Source organism: Coturnix japonica, chromosome 2 (genome assembly GCF_054131305.1).
Source record: "Coturnix japonica strain WE chromosome 2, WE-NBRP24, whole genome shotgun sequence".
Classification (NCBI taxonomy): Eukaryota; Metazoa; Chordata; class Aves; order Galliformes; family Phasianidae; genus Coturnix; species Coturnix japonica.
This window is the reverse complement of record NC_140664.1, coordinates 75,527,167-75,551,806: the sequence shown is the minus strand read 5'-3', so window position 1 is coordinate 75,551,806 and position 24,640 is coordinate 75,527,167. Positions and strand designations below refer to the sequence as shown.

At 39.7% G+C, this 24,640-nt stretch overlaps 1 protein-coding gene across 8 annotated transcripts; it reads left to right on the top strand.

Moving 5' to 3' along the window:
- The first annotated feature begins 62 nt into the window (after positions 1 to 62).
- PRP4K (pre-mRNA processing factor kinase PRP4K) lies at positions 63 to 23,915 on the top strand. Of its 8 annotated transcripts, XR_014943577.1 has the most exons (20): positions 63 to 138; positions 2,347 to 3,540; positions 6,506 to 6,679; positions 6,954 to 7,109; positions 7,716 to 7,797; positions 9,105 to 9,315; positions 10,302 to 10,375; positions 11,788 to 11,878; positions 12,549 to 12,696; positions 13,831 to 13,968; positions 15,222 to 15,375; positions 17,534 to 17,648; positions 18,134 to 18,285; positions 18,742 to 18,828; positions 19,828 to 20,105; positions 20,453 to 20,587; positions 21,106 to 21,151; positions 21,685 to 21,771; positions 22,579 to 22,624; positions 23,735 to 23,915. XR_014943577.1 is itself a non-coding variant. In XM_015854549.2 (15 exons), the coding sequence occupies exons 1-15, from the start codon at positions 101 to 103 to the stop codon at positions 20,029 to 20,031; spliced, it is 3,018 nt and encodes a 1,005-aa protein (XP_015710035.2). In that variant the 5' UTR covers positions 63 to 100; the 3' UTR covers positions 20,032 to 23,915. The 8 variants fall into 8 exon arrangements, 2 of the variants coding, with proteins under 2 accessions (XP_015710035.2, XP_085396402.1); XR_014943576.1 differs by having other exon boundaries at positions 22,579 to 23,915; XR_014943575.1 differs by having other exon boundaries at positions 19,828 to 20,587.
- The last annotated feature ends 725 nt before the right edge of the window (positions 23,916 to 24,640 follow it).

Sequence of the window (24,640 nt, the reverse complement as noted above, 5' to 3'; positions counted from 1 at the left end):
CGCCCCCCCGCCATCCCCCAACCCCTCCCGGCCGCTCGGCTGCGCCTGCGCCGCGGCCCCGCGTCTCCCCAGCGGCAGCGAAGGAGTTTGGAAGTTCAAAATGGCCGCCGCGGCGGAGCCTGAACAGCGAGCGACTGAGTAAGGGACGGGCGGGAGGGCAGGCGGGGCGGCAGCTCGAAGCGGCAACTCGGGGTGGGGGGAGGCGGAGAGCGGCCCCAGCGCCGAGAAGGGGCGGCGGGCAGCGGGCAGCGGGGTGGCTGGGCCGGAGGCGGCGTGGGGAAGGAGGGAAGGAAAGGGCGGCGGGCAGCCGCTCCGCGGACAGGGCTGCGAACGCGGTTGCAGGAGCCGCTCGCGGCCCGGTGTGCTGCGGGGAGCGGGGTGAGGCCGCTCGGCCGATGGACGGCGGGGCGGGGGAGGGGAAGCGGCGCCGGGAGCGGCGCGTGTTCCGGTGGCGTGTGCCTCCCGCCCCGCTGGGCCCGGCCGGGCCGCTCCGCTGCTGAGGCTGCCGAGCCCAGCTCCACGAGCCGCGGGTTCTCGCGGTACGAAGAGTGAAGGCGTCGCTGGGAGCAAGAAGCGATTTGTCGCTGCCGGCCCCTCCTTCCGGGGGGCTGCGCGCTGCATTCGGGCTCCGACTTGTCCTGCCAGGCAGGGGGGTTGGAACTACATGATCCTTGAGGTCCCTTCCAACCCGGGGCATTCTGTGATTCTGTGACTTCGGGCTCCTCGGCATCGCTCGGGATCCGTAAATAAAGAGAATAAAGTAACGATTTGCATAGAAAGCCCGAAGGTAGGGAGTGAATAGGTAAAATCTCTACAAATCTTCCTAAACTTATGTAGATCCTTGCCTTAAATCTCAAAACGTAATGTAAAGTTAGGGCTCTAACACAGATATCAGAACTCCTGCTACAGAAGCGTGTGGGTACCTCGTGGCCTCATCACCTTCTGAAATTCGCTTACAAGATTTCTCTTCCATGTAATCACGGCTACGGAGCAGTTAAACGAATTAAAAGTTTGTCTGTGTTTGGATAGAGTTACGTGAAATAAATCAGTGCCTGAGCATGGAGTAGCTCTGAACTATTTCATCTGGCGGGTGGCAGCCCTGCCCGCAGCAGGGGGTTGGGGCCGGGTGGGCTTTAAGGTCCCTTCCAGCCTAAGCCATTCTGTGATTTAATGCTGTCAGAAGGAGGATTCTCAAGAGCTCACATAGGAGATAATTATTAACTGTACTGCTTGAGGATCCTTAATGAGGAGGACGCTAATTGAATTCGTAGTGTGGTTTCATCCTTTATTTGGTAAAGAATAATTCTGATACGACTATGCCAATGGATCATTGGTCGTATCCTTCAGAGACCTCTGCAGGATGAAGCTAGCGGTGTTGTGAGGGTTTCTCTACATTTCTGTGTGCATCTCACCACCGCTGTGACCATCACACCCCATGAACTTCCCCTCAGTGAACAAGGCTGGGGATGAAGCGGTATTTAAGATACCAGAGCGAGTTCCAAAACTAGTGCAGGTGGGCTGAGTTTGCAGAAAGGCATTACTGGCATCTAGGAGGTGATTTGGCTGCAGATTTTAAAAGGCAGATATTCGTCTCGCTGTAGCTGGTAATTGATTTCATTTTCTCTTTGTTTTTGTCCAATGCCATTTTACAGATCTAAAGAGAACAATTGTTTTTTCCTTCAGGAAGCTCACAGGCTTCTGGATTCTATTGGAAAGCTTTTCCGAAATTAGTTGTTCTTAATTTATACTGTTTCTGCATATATAAATGCAGGATAATGTTGTCTTAACAAGTGTACACACAGATAGGAATGATAATTAAGAGAGTCAGCCTGCTGTGTGTGAGACTGCGTGGGATGGTTTACTTAGGGGGTCAGAATCATCCCTTGAAATAAGTTTTGATCTCTGGGGGACAACTGCTCTCTGTCTTTTGAAAGTACTTGTAGAGGACATGGCTTGGGTTTGGCATAGGAATTGAGCAGTAAATAAGACAGATACTGGACTAACGGGAGGTATAAGTGCGCGGTACTGTTGTATGCTATTACCAAATACCGGCAGTGCTGAACCATAACCTGAAGCATTGGTTTCACCTGCGTGATTTGTTTTGTTGATGTATTTGCTCCATCTTCATAAGCTAGTAGTTCTTTTTTGCAGTCATAGCTGTCTGTCTGTGCCAAACTACACCCACTCTTACAACTTCATTACGTTGCTTGTGCATTTCTAATTCTCCAAAAGCAGATAATTAAATACCAGTTAGCTTCTATCACAAAAGAGGCCATCAAACTAACCTGAATTTAAGGGCTGCCGTGAATTGCTGGTACTGATGGGTAGTTTTTATCTCTTTTGCAGGGCTGAGGATGCTAATGCATCTGAGAAGAGTACAAATGAAGAGAATGGGGAAGTGTCAGAAGCAGATCAACCTCAGAACAAGCACAGCCGGCACAAAAAAAAGAAACACAAACACCGAAGTAAACACAAGAAACATAAACATTCTTCAGAGGAAGATAAGGACAAAAAACATAAACACAGACACAAACATAAGAAACATAAACGGAAAGAGGTAGCCGATACCTCCGACAAGGAAGATGGACCAGCAAAAAGAACTAAAATTGATTTTTTAGCTCCTCTGGAAGATTTGGAGAAACAAAGGGCTTTATTGAAAGCTGAACTTGAAAATGAGTTAATGGAAGGCAAAGTCCAGTCCGGTATGGGATTAATATTACAAGGTTATGAGTCGGGATCTGAAGAAGAGGGAGAAATTAATGAAAAGGCGCGAAATGGAACCAGACCCGCGACTAAGTCAAACACTAAGGGGAAATTAGAACCTGTGGAAAATAAAGCTAGTTCCAAAAAAGGAAATAAGAGTGAATCAAAAGAAAGGACTAGGCACAGATCTGACAAAAAGAAAAGCAAGGTAGCAGTTGATGGAATCAAAGAGAAAACAACTAGAAGCAAGTCAAAAGAGAGGAGAAAATCCAAAAGCCCCTGTAAAAGAAGTAAGTCTCAAGATCAGATGAGGAAATCAAGATCTCCGATGCTTAAAAGAAGATCTCAGGAGAAAAATAGGAAATCTAAATCTCCCCCAGAAGACAGAAATAAGGCTGACGATAAGAGTAAATCAAGGGATCGCAGGAAGTCTCCAGTTGTAAATGAAAGCAAAAGTCGAGATCGCGGCAGAAAATCCAAATCTCCAGCAGAACTCAGAAGCAAATCCAAAGACAGACGATCGCGGTCCAAAGATAGAAAATCTAGGCGATCAGAGACTGACAAAGATAAAAAGCCAATTAAATCTCCTTCTAAAGATGCTTCTTCAGGGAAAGAAAACAGGTCCCCCAGAAGACCTGGACGAAGCCCAAAAGGAAGAAGCTTGTCTCCTAAGCCACGTGAAAAGTCAAGAAGAAGCAGATCCCCTCTCTTTAATGATCGTAGATCTAAACAGAGTAAATCCCCTTCTCGGACCCGATCTCCAGCTAGGAGGCTGAGGAGTAGATCTGCAGAAAGGAAAAGAAGAGAATCAGAAAGGAGGCGTCTTTCATCTCCCAGGTAACTTAAAAGTGTCATGAGCCATTGCAAGGATGTGCTATGGGATGAACCATCTTCTAGCCTGGTGTTTCTCTTTCATTCTGAGAAGAGCTATGTATTATATGATGAGTTTCTGTTACACGTAGTAATCTCTCAAAAATATTAACTCCAGCTGTCAGACACACAAAGTCAGCTTTGCTGTTGGTTGTTCTCACCAGTATTGGGAACAACTTCTGTAGCTCGGGTTCTGCTTTTTGTTGCTGCGTTGAATTTGGATTTCAGCTTCTGTTTTGGTTCCAAAGTTAGTAGTAACGTTGTTTTCAGGAATTCCTGAGAAGGGAGAACCTTCTTCTCTGTCCTCTTAAACGTCAGTGTTGGCATCTCTCCACACACCTACTGAAAAATGAAAGTGTGAATGGTGTAAATTAGAGTTTAAGATATGCTTCTTAGTTATTTTTTGTCTCTTTGATTTGCTGGAGTTATGGTAGCGTTACTGGTCTGTTTTGATAGCGAGCCCAAACTTGTATATCATTGCCATATTTTGTATATGCATAAATGAGGGAGGAAGGGTTCAATCTTCTTAACGTACTTTTGTCATTTGTTTTAAAAGGCAGTTTAGGCTTTGAAAGCAGTGACTTTGAGATTTAATATGAGCCATCAGACAGCAGCGTCTTTGAATCTGGTAATGCCTGGATTGCAAGCTCCTGTTCAGGGAACAGTACAGTTGTATACACTTCTGGATGTTAACCCATTAAACCTGAAGTGTCCAAACTTTAGGCTTCCCTGGGCTGCATTACGTGATAAGGAATTGTCTTGGATATAAAATATATGGTATTATTAATGTATCAGAATGGTTTGGGGGCAGTGGCTGCAATTCTTACTGAGCTCTTGAGGCATTCACCAGAGATTTTTATTGAAATCTTACTCCTCCTGTACTTCTTACTTGAAAACAGTTGCTCACAAATGTACATGCTTGCCAAAACTGATGCCGTGAATAAGGCATGATTGTGAAGTGAGGGATATCAGGCTGGATATTAGAAAGTATTACTTCTCAGAGAGGGTGGTCAGGCACTGGAATGGACTGCCCAGGGAGGTGGTGGAGTCACCGACCCTGGGGGTGTTCAAGGAGAGACTGGGTGTTGTGCTGAGGGACGTGGTTTAGTGGGAGCTATTGGTAATAGGTGAATGGTTGGACTGGATGATCTTTTAGGTCTTTTCCAACCTTGGTGATTCTATGATTCTATGATATTTCTCTCGGGTAGTAGAGAACTTTTTAGAGGAAAATTTGTTGAGATGACAGACTTTTTTCAATTCCACCAGTTTATCTGTAAAGCATTCCTTGATATGCACTGAATTTGGCCGTATGTTTTTGCATATAATGTCTTTTTAAATTGAAAACTCTGAAAACTGGTGCAATTTCCTTACTAATTAAGCGTAGTGCTATTTGCCGAGATGCTTGAGCACATGTAACGTGTAATACCTGAGGGTTTCACTTCCATTGAGTGTGTTTGATGAGCAGGAGAGGTGGAATCAGCACTACGGTGCGCTTTCCCCTGGCTCCAGCCCAGGCAGTTCCAATCACACACCACTATGTGGTTGTTGCAGCAATGGGTGAGTGCCCAGGGCCGGACCGAGCTACCCATATACTGTTGACAAGCAGCACTGCAGGTACTTTGGAAAATGGCTTTTGTGGTGTTAACCAGATGAAGCAAGTATTGCAAATGGCACCAGTTTATCCAACTAGTTCCTGGTGAATGAGCACTCCACTGCGTGTCTTTGACGTATTTCTTGCCTGTCTTAGTTTCACTTTTCATTTCTAGTGAAATTGCATTTCAGTGCAGGCTGTTACATTGCAGCCAGTTTGAATTAGTTGTCTAAACACTACTGCAAGTGAGGCACATGTCTAGAATTTTGCTACCAAGTTGATAGAAGAGTAACTTCAGTTAATAATAAATAAATAAATAAAACTTCAGTTTTATTTGCTACGCTGGTGAGTGGAGGACTGCTGAGAAATATTTTCTACTGGAAGTGAACAGGCCTTCTTGAACCAGTGTTCCCACATTGGAGTTTTAACTGCCTATAACTATCTGGGCTGCTAGGTAACTTCAGGAGCTCCAGTGAGCGTTTTCAACCACAGATTGAAGGACATGGGGAAATGGTTTTAAGTTGAAAGAGGGAAGATTTAGGTTGGATGTTAGGGGGAAGTTCTTCACTAGGAGAGTGGTTAGGCCCTGGAACAGGCTGCCCAGGGAGGTTGTGGATGCCCCGTCCTTGGAGGTGTTCAAGACCAGGTTGGACGGGGCCCTGGGCAACCTGATCTAGTAAATGTGTTTGTTTGGTGGCCCTGCCAGGCAGGGAAGTTGGAACTACATGATCCTTGAGGTCCCTTCCAACCCGGGTCATTCTGTGATTCCCAGGAATTTGATTTTTCATCTTTGCTTCCAGTGTCCCACTCGTGTAAGATAGTCCTTAGTTCTCTGACTGCAGAATGTTACTGTGCAGTGTTACTTAGGACTTCTTAATCACCTTCTACTTCCTATCACATGCGTGCGATCCCTGAACAGATTGGGGTTCTTTTCGCAGCTGTTCTGATCAGCTTTTTAATGTGGTCGGTTCATTAAGGATTTTTTTTCCCTTAAAAAATTATGCATCTGTATAGACAAGAGTGAACATGGAATCAAGAGTTGGTTGTTGTTTTAATTTGAGAAGTGTTAATGGAGAATGGTTGTTTTTAGCTGCAGTACTACAGTATGTGAGATGCTGAAGCATTCACTTCTATTGGCCAGATTGGAAAACACATGGAAGTTGTCATCATGGAATAGTTTTGCCCTAAATTTAACCTCCATGTTGCTGAGAAAAATTCAAGAATTTGGTTTTAGGTTTTATTCATTGAATACTGCTTGTGATGAACACGATTTTAGAAGGAATTGGAGGGTTTGTTCTCAGCTCGCTCCTTATTTTACTGTGGTTCTTTCTTCATTTTAAGAACACGAACCAGAGATGATATTTTGTCTAGACGGGAAAGATCAAAAGATATCAGCCCACCCAGCAGATGGTCTCCATCCCGGAGAAGGTCTCGGTCACCCATTAGGAGGAGGTCGCGGTCACCCCTTCGACGTAGCCGATCTCCACGAAGGAGGAGTAGGTCCCCGCGAAGGAGGTAAAGACAACACGTGGGTTTTGTTGTTCATTTTATAGGATACTAAGAGTCACACAGTACCCTATGTGTAAAAAGATAATGCATTTCTCAGTCCCTACTTATATATAAGTTGGCATAGTTGGATTAATTTTGTCCTCCATTAATTCATTTCTTGTATTCCTTGGAGTTGCTGTGTATCTTTGTTCTACAAACAGATTTTCCTCTTTTTCTTTTAAAAACCAAGAAAATAAAAAGCAAAGCAAACAAACAAACAAATCCCTCTTCCTGTTACCAGGGATAGAGGCCGAAGAAGTAGATCTCGCCTTCGAAGGAGGTCCAGGTCACGTGGTGGTCACAGACGTAGGAGTAGGAGCAAAGTTAAAGAAGACAAATTTAAAGGTAGTCTTTCTGAGGGCATGAAAGTGGAACAAGAGTCTTCATCTGATGAAAAGTAAGTCTTGAGATCTAACTCGCTGTCTTAAACATGCAGGTTTAGTAATGTGGGGAACCAGTTAAAACATCATGCTGTAGTTTTGGGGTCATCATCTAAAACCTTAATCATGTTTTATTACTTTTAATCTTGTCAAATTACTACTGGGATAATTGAAATCTGTTGTTTGGTGGGCAGACCTTGTGGGGCTCATGTGTGGTTTGGTTTCTAATTTCAACTTGATGAATGTCTTTTGAAAATAATTTGGTCTGTGTGTATCTCAGCATATTACTTGAGAAACTGGAAGGATTAATTGCTGCTAGCAAATTGTTTTCTGTATTTGCTAAATATCTAATCTGACAGCATGAGACAGTGCGTTCGTAACAATCAAGTTACAGTTGGGAATGAAACGCTCTCTCTCAACGAGCTATCAGTGGATACATTTTCTCAGCAAAGAAATATGAATATACACACTGGGATTTAATACATTTTACTTCTGAGCCAGGTTAACAATTTTTGTTCAATATTCTATTGTGTGCTTTCTGCACCCAAAAAGAGCATTTAGTAGGATTCAGTATGCAATTGCATGTTTACTATGCTATATAAAAAGTAATTATATTTTTATAGTCTTGAAGATTTTGATTTGGAAGAAGAGGATGAAGAAGCAGAAATAAGACAGCGAAGGTTACAGCGGCAAGCAATCGTTCAGGTACATGGGGTTGTATCATGTCTTGGTCAAAGCTTATACTCCTTCTGCACAGCATAATCACTTCTAAGGCTGAAGCAGCTCTCCCATGAGTCAATTTCATGTCACAATCAAATGTCCTCTGGCAGTCCTATGGTGTGACATGTTAAAAATGCTCTCATTTATTCTCATCTATGGGTTATCCTCAGGGCTGTGCTGTTGGTTTTATCAGCTTAACACTGTTAGATATCAATTAATCGAAGTGGTTAGCTTGTTTCAAATAGCACTTGTCCCTTTCCAAAACTTCATAGAGCAACTGAATTGGTTTCCCCTTTGTGGAAGTCAAGAATGTATTCAGTCAGAGATTTGCATTCACTGCCGTGAAGGTTTTGCTTCTGGTAAAAAGGTGTCAGTAGTGATGGGTAGTGCCTGACTGAGTCCAGGCTGAGGGGATATAACTGTAAAGCACAGGTGGGCTCTTCTTTTTAAAGGTCATCTTTTTTATCTTTTTAATATAAAAGTAATGATAAAATCCTTCAGAACAATGACTGAATTATTTCCTAAGTACTTTATTTTAATCCTTGTTTGCCAAAATGTTGTCCTAATGAATCTGTCAGTACTAACACTATGTCAGGCACAAGGAAGGAAATACAGAGGTGCCTGAATCGTCATGCACCTTTTCAGTTTTATTGAGCTGTACCAGAATTGAGTTTTCCTAAGCTATATCCAGTTGCGTCCAGCACAAGCAGGACATGGAGTTGTTGGAGCAGGCCCAGAGGAGGGCTGTGAAGATGATAAAGGGCTGGAGCACCTCCCCTACAAGGGCAGCCTGAGAGAGATGGGGCTGTTCAGCTTTGAGAAGGCTCCAAAGAGATCTTATAGCAGCCTTCCAGTACCTGAAGGAGCCTACAGAAAAGCTGGGGAGGGACTTTTTATAAGGGCATGTAGCGAGAGAACAAGGGAAAATAGTTTTAAACTGGAAGAGGGTAGATTTAAACTTTGATATGAGGAAGAAATCCTTTACTGTGTAGGTGGTGAGACATTGGAACAGGTTGTGGATGTCCCCTCCCTGAAGGTATTCCAGATGAGACTGGATGGGGCTTTGAGCAACCTGGTCTAGAGGGAGGTGTCCCTACCTATAGCAGGGGAAATGGGAACTACATGATTTTTCTCTGATATCTAATTCTACAAATAATCTTTTTCCATAAGAGATGTAGGTGATTACGAAAGAAAAGATTTAATGTTCAGCACAAGCCACTAGGAATGAAAGTAAAAATAATTAAACTGTGATAAACTGTAATGCTGATGTTAATAATTGTGTTTCTGTTCAGAAATACAAGGGCCAAACAGAAGATAGTAATATATCTGTGCCATCTGAACCAAGCAGTCCTCAAAGTAGTACACGCAGCCGCTCCAATTCACCAGATGACATCCTGGAAAGGGTAGCTGCTGATGTGAAGGAGTATGAACGGGAAAACGTGGACACCTTTGAGGCATCGGTAAAAGCCAAGCACAACCTCATGACAGTGGAACAGAACAACGGTAAGAATCTGAAACCTCCCTTATAATGCAGTGTATTAAAACCATGCAAAAGAGATGCTTACTTTTGTTTATATAGACCTCTAGACTTGGGCACGTGTTGACTTTTTGTACAGAGCTTGCAGTATTTCCTTGAATATTAGGATATTTCAAACATAACATTAAAATAATAAAGCTTGTTTGTTAAGCAGGTCAATGAGAACAAAGTTTTCTCCATATTACTAGTAACCCTTAGTGCAGTTCATGCTATAAATATGGAAGAGTGGCTAATGATGCCTGACTTGATAATTAAGGACCAGCTCTTTGTAAATGAACATTTTTCACTTATGCATATTTTTTTCTTAGAAGTTTAGTATCATGAAATAGCTTGAAGTTTGTTTGCATTCACCAATCTATACTTTATTTATATTCCTATGTTTTTATCTTGTCAACCCAATAAAAGGCCTCTAGGACTTTAATCTTCTCCAAGTTAAGGTTGTTTGTCATTTAAACATAGTTAGCTTCATCTTTCACTGTAAGCTACATGAGATCCTTTTTGATGGAGCTGACAAAAGCATTTTCCAAAGAGTTCCTGGGCTTTACAGCTTTGATTTTTAGTAAAAACACTTCGTGATTACTGGAAAATCCTGCACTTGTAGATTGAAATAATGTCTGCATTTTTTAATAAGTATTAATGTATATTTTTGTGCAGTCACTTGTGAGGATCATACAAAGTATGTACCTTTCCTTCCTGCTGTGTGACTTGCTTGAAAGCTGCTATACTTAATTTTTCAAGGAGGTGCTATTTTGGTTTTTGAGTGCTTTGACGAACTTGACCACCTCACCTGTGTATAATGTAAATCAGCTCTAACTTTTCTTGCAAATACTTCAGTTTGCCACCATGTTGATTTTGAGATTGCACTGTATCAATATCAAATCACAGTTTACATTGCTAACTGTTGTGCACTTGCCATCTTCATCGCCTGGAATAATGTGAGTTTCCTTTCAAGGTTCAGCTCAGAAGAAACTGCTAGCTCCGGATATGTTCACAGAATCAGATGATATGTTTGCTGCGTACTTTGATGTAGGTAATCCTCAGAGATGAAATGTGCGATTCTTTTCTTGCTTGCTTTTTTATTGAAGGGATGCTGTCACTTGTGGTTTGTGGGAACATTGAGCTGTAAAAGCAAAGTAACTGAGTTGATAATTCTGATATTTTGATCAGTTGAAGCAGACAAAGTAACTTCTAATATTTCAGTGAAAGAAAACCTGCATTTGGTAGGATTTGGGCCAAACTAAACAACAAATTAGGTATTTCACCTGCTGTTCAAATGAGAGCTGTGATGGCACACACAGTAACAAACTTCATACTAACATTTTATGTTAAAGTTGCCACATTTTACTGTTCTTTCAGAGATGCGTACTTTCCTCAGAGGTTCACATAATGTTAATTACAAAGCATGTGTAATGTATTTTAATTTGCTCATGACATGCTGTAGTGATGTGGAGGCTTCTTTTTGGATGAAGAGATGCATTTCCCATTTCTACTTATTGCACTGTTTCAGCAGCTTTTCTCTAAATATGCTGAAGCAGCTTGCAAGTCTTAGCAGTCCCTTAAATACTTGTTGCTAGTGATACACAGTCACTGAGAAATAAAGTCAAAGCAGCAAATTCCTTTTAAGATGGAAATTCTCCAGTTAATCTTGCTTTATGGCAGATGAAATCTATTAGTTCTCAAAAAAGACTGTTGACAGAAGGTGTCACTGTAATAAAACCGACACACACACGGGCACACCGAAGGAGAAAGATAAATACTGCAGGAATAGTGGTCGTTTAGGTGCTCTTAAAAACTTTGGGATAACGAGTAGGGATTTAAATGGTTTGTAAGGAATCAGTTTCTGCTCTACAAAAATTGTTGTTCAGTCAAAGATGTGTTTTACTACTCATGAATTGGAATTTGCAACAATATTGTCAGCTCAGTTAAGCAATGTCAGCAGTGACTGCAATGCTTCTGTGATTCTAAGTGTAACAGTATGGATTTTGTGAGGTGGCATTGAATGAACAGAAAGAAATTTGAGGCTTCAACAGTTACATTTATCCCCCAGATTGCTAAACTTTTATTACTACAAATATACTGTAAATAGTAAGACTAATTAATATAGTCCAAACTGTGTGTTCTAATTTGACTTGTATAAATTCATTGCATGTAATGGTTGAAACATGTCTCATTTCTCATACTTAATAATAGTTCTGTTGCTTGTCTCTATTCCATTCCCTTGCAGTGGCTTTCAAGCGATGGTATTTAAGTAGCATTCAGTGTTCAGTAGTTTCTTTCTTCTACAAGATAAATGTGTTTGTAGTGTGGAGAAGAGCATTGATTCAGTAGGAAAAAAGTGCCTCGTAATGTGAACTTCTGATTTTTATAAGTAAACGTTAAAGAAAATATACAGCTAGAGCACGCAAGCAAAGCTGTTACATTTGTTCTTTTTGCTACAGAGTGCTCGTCTAAGAGCTGCTGGGTTTGGAAAAGACTTCAAAGAAAACCCCAATCTCAGGGATAACTGGACTGATGCAGAAGGCTATTATCGTAAGTTTCATTTATTGGTTCGCGACTGTAGCAAGGAGGAGGATGCTAAATGGAAAAGAACCTCATGTCAAAGTACTGAAATGCTCTAACGTGAATATTCTGCTGTGAGTGCCATGCTGAATATGGTGTGCCCAAAGCAGTTTTCTCTTCTTGCATATTGTGCAGCATCAGGTTGCCCCTAGATATAAAACTATGGTTAGGGTAAAACTCAAACCTGCTCATAGTTAGAGCTGTCACATCATCCTCACAAAGGAAGGAAGGAATGAAGGAATGCTTGCCAGGATCTGAAACCAAGAAATCCAGCATCCAAGAGAATACGGGTGGCACTTGTGGTAGTCATTATCTAGGATTCAGAATGGAGATAGTGAGTGAGCGAGCATGTTTTACTTACTAGTCAGTGTTAAAGGCTCATTTGCAGGTGTAAGGGCCAAAATAAATTTACCTGCAATGGATGAAATGAGCATGCAGGTTTTAAACTCAAGAAGGGGAGGATTCCAGACTTGGAGTTGCTGATGTTGCCCATAATTTCCACAAAGACTGGTGCTAGTATGCTATGAAATTAAGTGATCATACTGTTGACATTATTTAGAACCATTTATTTTTCATAAAATGTTTCATTATGCATATGACATGTAACTCTTACTTGAATTGCTTGATTTTTGTCCTTCAGGTGTTAATATAGGTGAAGTTCTAGATAAACGTTACAATGTCTATGGTTACACTGGTCAGGGAGTCTTCAGTAATGTAGTACGAGCCAGGGATATGGCAAGAGCAAACCAAGAAGTAGCGGTTAAAATCATCAGGAACAACGAACTTATGTAAGTAATGTTTTTGTTTCATAATACTATGATAAAGAATGTGAGACTTTTGGAAGTTTTTCATGATGTGATTTGAATCTTCCTTTGTTTCAAGTGAAGTAACAGATTACAGCTGTGGTTCCTGCCTTTTCTGCTAATAGGAGCCATATAATTGGAAGCGCTTGAGGACTATGTATCCGCACTCACAGGAGAAGGGTACTTGCATTTTCATCAGGCACTTTCTCATTTGCAAAACTGCAGGGAACAGTGGTGGCAAGGAATAAGCTTAACATTGATTATGTTGTCTGCCCAGCCCTGAGATTTTTGAGATGGGAATCAAGGACTGTAAAATTCTGGTTGGATGAACCAAATCCATTTGGGAAGCTGTGGGTTGGTTACTAGTCAGTCATATCTAACTTAGACAAAGACGTTTCAGTTAATTATTTTTGCATATTCTCCGTATGTGCGCATGTGTAGAGGATACGAGAAAGTGATGATACTCTGCCTATTGGAAAGAAAATCACTGGAGGTCTTTTAGACTGAGTGATCCTTAACTAGGGTGATGTTGTATTAAACTGTGTTAAGTTACGTGAGGATTCAGAATCTCTAATATTCATTTTCAGCATCTGCTGCCATATACCTACAGTCATGTGTTATGTACTTATCCATTACTGATAACTTAGATGGAAATATTTTCCATGCGTTTTACACCAGAAGTCTTAAACGTTGTTTTGGTTTGTGTGCAACTGAGTTATTTTGAGCTATACGATACGAATAGTACCTAGAAATATTTAGGGGAAAAACAATACGTAATAAGCTCGTTTAGTTTGGTGTGTTAAGATAATTTGGTTTGGGTGTGTACTTGACTGCAGCCAGTTTAGATTAAAACTTTTAAAACTGTGTAATTGACCACGTAATTGAAAAACAAACAGATGGGAGAAGAATAAGTAGATCACAAAATCACAGGTGATCAAAGACACATAACCAATGGGTAGACACCAACAGTGAACCACTACTGCGGCTTTTTCAGGCAGTGCTACATTATATAGTACTATTAAAACTGACATCTAAAACTGCAGAAGTAAATCTCAAGGTTTAAACAAGGCACTAGAATCTCACTTGTTTTGTTTTCTAATTCTATTTCTTTGTGTGCAGGCAAAAAACTGGCCTAAAAGAACTGGAATTTTTGAAGAAGCTCAATGATGCAGATCCCGATGACAAGTTCCATTGTCTAAGATTGTTCAGGCATTTCTACCACAAACAACATCTCTGTCTGGTATTCGAACCACTGAGGTAAGATGACAAGTGCATGGCATCCTTTGTGAATAGTAAAGTATTGCTAAAAGTAATCTTTACCTTTCTGTTCCTGACTATTGTTTTAAGGTTGGTGCTTTGTTCCATTGCCAAGATTGAAGTAAGGAATGTCTAAAGAAAAAAATAACAAATCTGGAAGCACAATATGCTGAACTAGTTCAGATTTTCATAGTGAATTGTGTTATCGTAAACTTTGTGCCCGGTTGATATTTGAAACAAAGTAATTTATTAATAATAAATTATTAATTAATTTAATTGCATTAAATTATTTGTAAATTACTCATCTCACCAGTGTTCCCCTTAATGACTTTTTTTTAGTGAAAATCTTTTTCTTAGGTTTACATAATTCTTTGTCTTGTGGGTTTGGATTAAGAATGTGTTACCAGAGAGGTTGAGCAAATACTGTATATTCTGTGAAGAACAGATATATAGCAACAACCTACAGAAGAAGATGGTTACACAGTGCTCTGTAAACTTGCCTTTAAATAATAAGGATTCTTTGGCAGGCTATGTGTAGGCACTGTGTTTTATCATGGATCTAGACACTTTGGTTGCTTTAATTCCTTTTCCTGCATAGATGTTGTTTGTATCAATTGCTTGTATCCTAAGTTCTCACTGTATATTTTAATTTTTGCCATAGATACTTGAGGATAAATCATTTGCTGAAGCAGTGCAAGTTTAATGAAGTGACTAAGATACCGTCAATAATAAGCCTTTTCACAGAGTCATAGATTCTATTATAAGGCTTATTATTGACAGTATATGATATATTCTATATTCTTTGTAACACATTTGCACACTGCTTATACGCAGTTATGACTTAGTTATGGATTCATCTTTTCACCTGCTGTCATCGAAACATTGCCTCTTCAACTTCCATGTTTTGCGTATTCTCTTTTTTAATCACTCCTCAAGAAACTGAGCACAAAGGTTGTACAGCTGTTAAGAAAATGCTGTACATGTGCAAATCAATTCTCTCCAATTCATCCGGACTAAACATGTGTTCTGAAGTGATATCTCCAGTCTAGTGAGTAATGATATGTTATAGCGTAGGTCTGATCGCCAGCATTTTTGTTTCATTGCTGTACAAATAGCGAGGTACGTGTCTTAAGCTAATGTCACTTTTCCCCCAGAATTTGTGAAGTTGACTTATTCCTGTTTCTCTTTCAGTTTAGAAGGCGAGTATATTTTCCCTTACAGAGCTCTTTTGTTTTCTCTCTTTCTTATGATAGTATGAATTTACGCGAAGTGTTGAAAAAGTATGGGAAAGATGTTGGTCTTCATATTAAAGCTGTGCGTTCCTACAGCCAACAGCTGTTCCTGGCTTTAAAACTTCTTAAAAGATGCAACATCCTACATGCAGATATTAAACCAGATAACATTTTGGTAAGTAATAACTAATTGAAAAATATAAAGTATTTCATTTACTTCAACCTTTCTAAAACAAACTTGCATCCACTCATACCATATTAAATAGTTAGGTCTTCCAAAGACAGTATCCTTTATTAGGAAAAGTCTTTGGACTTTTCATCAGTAGCTGAAAAATGTTCTCGTTTCTACAGAATGAAAAAATGAAAATAGTTTGGTTAAGCCTGAAAGGAGATTTTGTTCATTTGAATAAGACGACTGAAGAAGTCTTTATTGTCCTTTTCTTTTTACCCATGAAACATTCTGCTTAGCGGAGCGTAGGAGCTACCTCAGAGGAATCAAGTGTTTTGACTTGGGTTTTCTTGGTGGTCGCCCATGGACAAACTCAGATTTAAAATGATCATTCTGTGGCTCTGGGCAGTGGTGGGAGTGGTTGGTGACCCTGCACATAGCAATGGGATTGAAACTAGATGATTGTTATCGTCCCTTTCAACCCAGGCCATTCTGTGATTTATTGCCATCGCTGTTGTAAAATTTACTAGCTAAGCATGAGATATGTGAATAGCATTCTGATTTATGAGTGGTACTCTGGATACTAGAGGTAGAAGTCTAAACTGATAATATTTGGTTATCTAGAATGAAATCCAGGTCCAGCAAGGGTATTTTTCTGTAATTCTAAGAGAATATGAACACTGCATGATTCTGGCAGGCTCCAGTCCTCCTGCTGAATCCTCTACTGTAGTCAATTCCAGAGGGCTTTTTTGTAGAGTTCGTGAACAGAAATAAAATCACAGATTTAATAATACACAGTGATAACATTTACCATGTAGATTCTTGAAAGTGATGATGAGGCAGGAAGAAATATGAATGAATTTGCTTTCACAATGGGAAATCTTTAATATATCTAAAAGTAGTAGTACATACTGCATACATGTCTAGGTATTTTATATTTAAAAATTGTGTTTCTTGCAACTATGTGTTCAATTTATACAGCGTTCCCTCAGTCTCTTAGAACTTTCTGCATTCTGTCCTGAAGTGCAGCGTACTTCTTTCACTTTCTTGCAATTATTTATACTAGGAAGTTCCAATATTACTTTCTTACAGCTTTAAAATTAGGAATCCAACAGGGAGATTTCTGTTTCCTTCTCAAAACCCAATTTCACACCAAACAGACTTGCATTCAAGTTTGTAATAAAACTGTTGGTTCATGTTAAATAACTACCCAGTAGTTCTGTTCTTAGGGTTGCTCTTCACCTGACATGTTTGTTCTCAGATCATGATACAGAAGTGACTCGCTTGTTCCTTATTGATGTTTGACATGCCTTTGATCACATTCTGGACTGATCTTAAGCTGGGCATTCTGTATCTATTAAGAAGTTTCTAACTTATGTAGGAGTATAGGTAGTATTTGGTGGCTGCGTGAGGGATTACCTTTACAGCTGACTTTGATACCTGACTTGGATGAGGCAAAGCAAAGCTGATGCCATATTGCCTTAGGAGAGTCGTATAGACACCATTTCAAATGATGTACTGTATTTATTACCCATTTAGAAAGTACTTTGATGTATGTGTGTGGGATCATTTTGGTGTTTGTGTTAAATAGATGCTAATGTATGCTAATATATATGTATTCCTTTCTGTGCCTTTCAATTAGTGTCATGCCACAAGTCTCCAAAGCAATGGGAGTATGGTTTTGACTTTCTCAGCAGATGTCACTATTAGTGTGCTCCGTGCAGAACACTTAATACAAGCAGACAAACTAAAACCTAATTCAAAAGCTAATTCTGGGCATGTTTTCTGTTTGTTTTTTAATACTCTTACAGATGGGAGCTGCTAACTTATACTGAGAGTTTGTTTTTTCCCACTACTCCTAAAATACACACTGTTGATACAGCAATAAAGAAATAACACTGAAAAAAAAAAAAATAAAATCAGTAAGGGAGTAAGTATGTGAAACTGATGACTTCATATTTCTTAGGATCTGTCATTTTCAGTCTAAGAAGGTTTGACAATTTTCTTATAATATAGAGAAGGCAGACTAAATTATGGGAAGAAACTGTAAATTGAAGGCTGAATATTTTTCTTATCTCTCATTTAAATGTATTGTTAGTCTCATAACACTATTGCCAGTTCTGCATGCAAATAATGCTTATATTCACTCATGTTTAACTTTCAGGTGAACGAATCTAAAACGATATTAAAGCTTTGTGATTTTGGATCAGCTTCACATGTTGCAGACAATGATATCACACCGTATCTAGTTAGTAGATTTTACAGAGCTCCTGAAATCAGTAAGTACATTCGGACTGAGTGCACTTGGGCAGGTTGTGTCAGTAGTAGCAAATGTAAATTTTGATTTGAGATTGCTTTTTATTTGGTCTCAGCAAACCATCACTCTGAAAATACGATGGCAGTCAAAAAATTCAGCCATTGAAAGCATGTTTTATGAGTCTTCATGCGCGTTTGTGGTCAGCTCAGTGAGAACATGAAGGAGTCATTCCAATTGGTTATAGCTTTGTTTTAATTTAGACGTACTGTTCTGACTTTGGCTAATGTAAGCTGAGGTGATTAGATTGGGCATTAGGTAAAAACCTCCCTTTCTGTAATTGGGAAACTGCAAAAGTGAGAAGTCTTTCAGTTGTAACACCTTCTTGTTCCTAAGAGGAGGAGGGAGCACCGATAGAGTTTCTAATTCAGACTTTTTTTATTTGTCATGTTTCGTGGTATTATCTTTAAAGCTGCCGCCATGGAATTAACTTGAATTGCTCTGTTTCAGTTATAGGAAAAATCTATGACTATGGTATAGATATGTGGTCTGTAGGCTGCACGTTATATGAACTTTATACAGGAAAAATACTCTTTCCTGGCAAAACCAATAACCATATGTTGAAACTAGCCATGGATCTCAAAGGAAAGATGCCAAACAAGGTAAGAAAAATAAGATTAGGATTTTGTATTTGATATCTGAAACTGCTGTTATGAACCAGTAAAACATACTGTGTTTTCTCCCTGAAATTCTTTCATAACACACATCTCTTAACAGCGAGTATATATCAGTTATCTTCTGAATGTGTAATTTATGCTAATTTAAAATTACGTGAAGTAAAAATATACAGCTTCTTTTTCGTAGACTAAGTATAAAGTGAAAGCAGAAACCTTCTAAGGCACTGACCTGAAAAAAAAATGTTGTAAGTCAATGGGAGGTATTAAGTCCTTCTTCAACTTGTTTGAATGTTATCTTTTCATTCAGCGTAGTTATTTGATATTTAATTCAGTAATAGTAAGTTATTCATGTTTTACTGGTGAGTAGATGCTGATGCCAGTTGTGAAATTCATTAATATAGAGAGCGTACCTAAAGTTCTTGTCTTTCCCTGATTTTCCAGATGATTCGAAAAGGTGTGTTCAAAGATCAGCATTTTGATCAAAATCTCAACTTTATGTATATAGAAGTAGATAAAGTGACAGAAAGGGTAAGTCCTTAATGTGTCTACTGTTACCAGTCTTTCAAACATACTTTAATTACAAACAAAACTTTGTCAACTCTCAGAATGTCCTGTTGTAGAAGCATATGCAAGTTACATGGTTATAAACTGGATACACAAGATTGCACCTTGAGTAAATCACAATGACACAGAAGTAGTGGGGATGACTAATTCACCAGATGGCCACACAGCCATCCAGAGGGGCCTCAGTAGGTTGGACATATAGGCTGGCCTGAATCTCATGAAGTTCAGCAAGGGCAGTACAAAGTCCCTGAACTAGGGGAGGAGCAGCCCTGGGCATCAGTACGCAGTAGAGGCCACCCAGCCAGAAAGCAGCTTTGCAGGAAGGGGCCTGGGGTCTTGGTGGGCACCAAGTTGAATATAAGTTGCCACTAAGAAGGTCTGTGGTATTCTTGGCTGCATTAGGCAAAGTTTTGCCAGAGAGTCAAGAAGGATCAACTGATCCTTCTGTTCTCGGAATTGGTAAGGCTACACCTGAAGTACTGTGTCCAGTTCTGGGCTCCTCTGTCCAAGAGGGACTAGTACATAGTAGAAATAGCTCTGTGTAGGGCCAAGATGATGAGAGGACTAAAGCATCTCTCCTGTGAGGAAAGGGTGAGAGAATAACAACTATTAAGCCTGGAAAACAGGAAGACAGGGGCAGAGGTATCTTATCGATATATATAAATAATGGAATAGAGAGGGGGTGCAGTGAAAATGAATCCAGTCTCTTTGGTGGTGCTCAATACCGGGAAAAGAAGCAGTTGGCATGGACTGGAACATCAGATACAATTAGCTACTGGTGAAAGATGCAGTCTGGCCTGCCCCAGTGGCTTTATTTCTGCTATTTTCCTTTGCCTGCCATGAGTATTTGTGAGGCCATGTGAAGATGAAGAGCATTGCTGATGAGAATGTAAGCGGTGTAAGAATTACAGCGGTTCTGTGTATTTCCACTGTTGTACAAGGTTGCCGTTTTTGTGTTTGTAGGAGAAAGTTACTGTAATGAGCACCATTAATCCAACTAAGGACCTGTTAGCAGACTTGATTGGGTGCCAGCGACTCCCTGAAGACCAGCGTAAAAAAGTACACCAGCTGAAGGACTTGTTGGACCAGATTCTAATGTTAGATCCCGCTAAACGGATTAGCATCAACCAGGCTCTGCAGCACGCCTTCATCCAGGAAAAAATTTAAACCAGATGAAGAAGTTCAAAGGGTTTGAGTAATTAAGATACAAAGACTGAAGAAATTTCACAGCAGTTATTAATGTATATAAACATAAATATTTGCCCTGCAAAGTTGAGGAAGAAAAGATACATTTGAATTAACATCGAGGCTGATATTTCTTTTAGAAATGTTAGAGTAATTCTGTTTTGTGTCTTTTGTGAAAATTTTCACTGTAGAACTGTTTTAATTGCCAAGACTGCACAGAAGTACAATGCTAATGTATATGGTTGCAGTTCGTATATATTATAAAAAAGAAAAAAGCATCTGTTTAAAAAAAAAAAAAAAAGCAGTAATACTGGGTGGTTGATTTGTTTTTAGCAGACTTGGCTTCATTTTTGTCTTTAAAAAATGGCCAGCATAAATGCTGTTTATATTCACATTTTCCTAGGTGTGTGTGTGCAGGCCACAGCAGCATGCCCTTGGTGTAGTCAGTGCCGAAGGGGGTCTGTTCCTTCTTGAGCCTGCCCGCAGGGATGGTCTCCTCTTTTAAAGCAGGTTGTGTACAACTTTCAGTACACTGAAGGTAAGCTAACCCATCAACATCACCGGTGTTTAAGCTGTTATTTTACTGGAACGACTGACAAATGAGAGACAGTAGCGTTGTGGCAGAATTCCCTGCATGTTTGAGAAATGATCTTGTTTTTATTTTCTGGCATTGCGACTGTGGCATAGTTACAGCTCCCGTTCTGTTCATCACACTTAACGATTTTGAGAGTGCGCACTTGATGGATAGAGCGCCTTCAGTGTACTGTTTCTTATTACTTTAATTTTTTTAATCGACTTGCTATAGACTTTGTATACATTTTGTTAAATACAGTTCACTATGACATAGAGCCAATACTTACGGAAGAGTTTTCATTTAGTAATTACATACGTTGGGATCTCATTTGAAAGAACTTATATCTAAAGGATAGACAGACAACATAATGAAACTTTTTAACTATTTGTATGTCATTTTGAAAGTGTACTGCTTTATGCTAAAAGTGTTTCGTTTGTTTTCATTGTTTTCATTATTTGTGATCATGTTGTCTTTCAATACAGGCATAAACCTTCCACTCTTGAACAAAGCAGCTGCTTTTTAAAAGCGGTAATTGCTTCTTTACCTTTTATTTCTTTTGTAAATGAAGCTTTTCTTTAAAAAAAAAAAACAAAAATGTGACTCTAAAGTGTTGTCTCTCTTGCATAAAACAGTTGACACTTATTGTAAAGTGAAGATTGTTCTGCTGCATGTAAAGTGGACCATGCAGATTTCTGTATGTTTTCAGTATGCATCGTTAGATAATAAAGTCTTTTGTGAACAAGGCATTTGTAGCCATTTTTAAAAGAATCTGTCTTCAGTGATGGTAAATCAGGTAATTTGTAAAGAACCGCCCCTGCCTTTTCTATTAATCGTTTAATTAAGAGGACTGTAAAAAGCTATGATCTCTTTGGAAGAGCTATAGGCTATATTAATTAGATATATAATTATCACTGCTTTAAACGAAAAGAAAGCAAAAAGCCCTACAGATACTGTCTGCTTTCATTGTAATGAAATTATTCCTGTAGGACGTGAGATGAAATTCAGGCTTTAACTAATGTTTGTGCTGTTTTTCTCACTTTTCCTTTTGATGGTGCTGAAAGAGAAAAAGGAAAGCGAGTCACAGGCCACTCAACGCCTACTCCATGGGGTCTGATTTGCTGAGACACCAACTTCACCTTCCTAACAAGGTTATTTCTGACAGCATGTGTAGATAAACATTTAGCAACAAGTTAAAAACAGCTTGAAACATTTGAGTTGGTTATGCAACGCGAGGAAAACAGAATCAGACTTTTCAGATCCTTATTGCTGTTTCAAAGTACTCTTTATTAAGAGGCTCCTCTTTGCGTTTTTGATCGATGTATTCTGAAAACCTGTGATAAACCCACTGGTTTCACTTATTTTATAAGACGTATTTGAACTAAGAAGGGTTTTTGTATCCATCTAGGTACATAAATGACAACAGTCATGCACTCCGCGAAGTGCACGCAGGAATGGAAAAATGAGGCACAGCAGTCATTCTGCTGGTGGGGGGATACCCCATGGAGGAGATGTAATGACCTAACTACAAAAACAGGCAGGAGATGGGTCGTTTTGTAAGCCTTTGTGGAACCTTCCACCTGTCTCTCCTCAGTTGTAAAATTCTTTATAAAAATTAATCCATCCTTATTTCCACATGTTAAAGGTATCTTGTTTGTAGCAGAAGTAAATTCAGCTTTCACGTTAAACGAAGCAGTGGTTGTCTGCTAGTTAAATGCAGAAAGTAACTTGCACTTTCACAACATAGGAAGCGCTTCTGAGGGCAGTCATAGGCAGGAAGTAAAAGCTTATTCTTGCTGTTGCTTTGTGCTTTATTCTTAAAATAGGAATATTAAGCAAATGAGTTGGCGATACAGAAACAAAGCAGTAGGAAAAATGCACCTTAATACCTACAGAACTGTTTTAAGCTGTTCTGGAGAAGCGTAAAGTTGCTCGTTCACTTGTTCTTTGTGTTGTAGGTGCAGCTCAAATGAAGATGATGGCTACCAGAAGACATGAACAAAGGTTTCTGTCCTATAAAAGATATGAAAAATACTCTTCATATGTTTTTGTCTTAATCTTTTGGTTTCCAGCATCCCAGTTTAGAACTGATTAACGCTGCTACAGCAGCGATAATTCCTGAGACATACTAAACTGTACTGCAGTTTTTTTTACACTGATATGCTTGTTTCGTTTCTGCTTTAAGATGTTTTTCTTACTGTGATGAAATGCAGGCAGATAAGCATTGCTGTTTAATGCAGTTTTCATAGAACAATCAGTACCAAACCTGTCATTTAGACTAGTCTGCCATTGTATTTGGTCAAAATAAACACTTTTAACCAGTAGAGATTTAAGCAGATGATGCGCTTTTTGCCTTTTAACCTCAGCAGGTTTACTCGTTCCGCTAAACCTGTCTATTGCTGCACAGACCAGCTGACAGGCATTGTTCAAAACAAGTGGCTTTCAGTCCTCCATCCACTCTCAGCTTCAGCTTTTTGTATCAGCAGCAACAGAAAATCTTTAATTCTGACTTCAGAAGCATCTAGTATTGAAAACCTCCTGACCACAGTTAAGAAACATTCCTAGTTTTAGGCAGCACCTGCTCCTGTGGCCTCTGAGGACAGCAGAGAAGCTGCTGCTGGCCACCGCAGTCACCTGAATTCCAGCGGTTGCAGCTGGGTACAAACACAATTACACAATGGGGTTTTCTTGCTGAACTACTTTACAGCTGATCTAAGAGGATAATTTATCTTTTCCTCCTATACACAAAGATATAAAATTCATCTTCACCCGAGGTCCTACATAGAGTCTAGTTAAGTCTGCTGACTTCTGCTTGCTTCTCCCTCGTGGTGACAAATTCCACGTGTTTGTTTGTTCAAAATGCTTGGCAAACTAAACAAGATATCAGCCCTCTGTATTCATTTAACTCAGACTCCTTGGGGAGATTAAATGCTCTTTTTTTTTTTCTTGCTCTTTCTGCACTGAAATAAATGAGATATGCAGTTAGATTGTCTTTTTATTACTATGATGTATACTGCTTTAATTAGAAAAGAATTAGGAACTGTTCAAAAGCCTTTGATTGAATATAATGATTCCTGTAGAGTATTTTTAATAATACTTTATCTCCATACATAGGGTAAGTGGCAATAAACCTCTGAAGAACCTTTATATGTATATTGACCTGTACACAGAAGGCAGACCAGTCTGTGAGACTACTGGAGATAGAGCAATCTTCTACAGCATGTGTCAGATTGTAACTGTGCAGAATGTTGGGAAATGGCTATTGCTTGAAGTTAATAAAGTACGCTTAAACTTACTTGCATCTCGTCTCCCGTTGTGTTCACAGATGTACTTTTGCAAAGCATCTAAACATACATATGAAGAATTTTGAAAGATACTATTTCATTTATTTCTGCATGTCTGCTTTAGGGTCAGATGTATTAAAGAGTTTGGGGATGCTGTAGCACAGCCATTAATTTTTATTTTTTTTTTATGAATAGAATCACAGAATCAGACAGAATCACAGAATGTTCCGGGTTGGAAGGGACCTCAAGGATCCTGCAGTTCCAACCCCCCTGCCTGGCAGGGCCACCAAACATACACCTTTACTAGATCAGGTTGCCCAGGGCCCCGTCCAACCTGGCCTTGAACACCTCCAAGGACGGGGCATCCACAACCTCCCTGGGCAGCCTGTTCCAGGGCCTAACCACTCTCCTAGTGAAGAACTTCCCCCTAACATCCAACCTAAATCTTCCCTCTTTTAACTTAAAACCATTTCCCCATGTCTTGCTAAATGACTAATGACCATTTCCCTGTGTCCTGCTAAAGAATGTTCTGTGCAGAGATGAATTAGTGAGCTGCCTGGTTGGTGACACGGCTGGCCTCTAGAAAAGGAGGTTGTCCCCTGTGCTTTACATCACTGTCCCCTCCTAGTGTCCCTCCTAGGCTTTCGCATCTGAATTTTGTTCACTGAAATATTTAACTAAAATTTAGTTTGAACTTGTGGTAAGTAATTCTAAATGAAAGACTTGATGCTTCCTT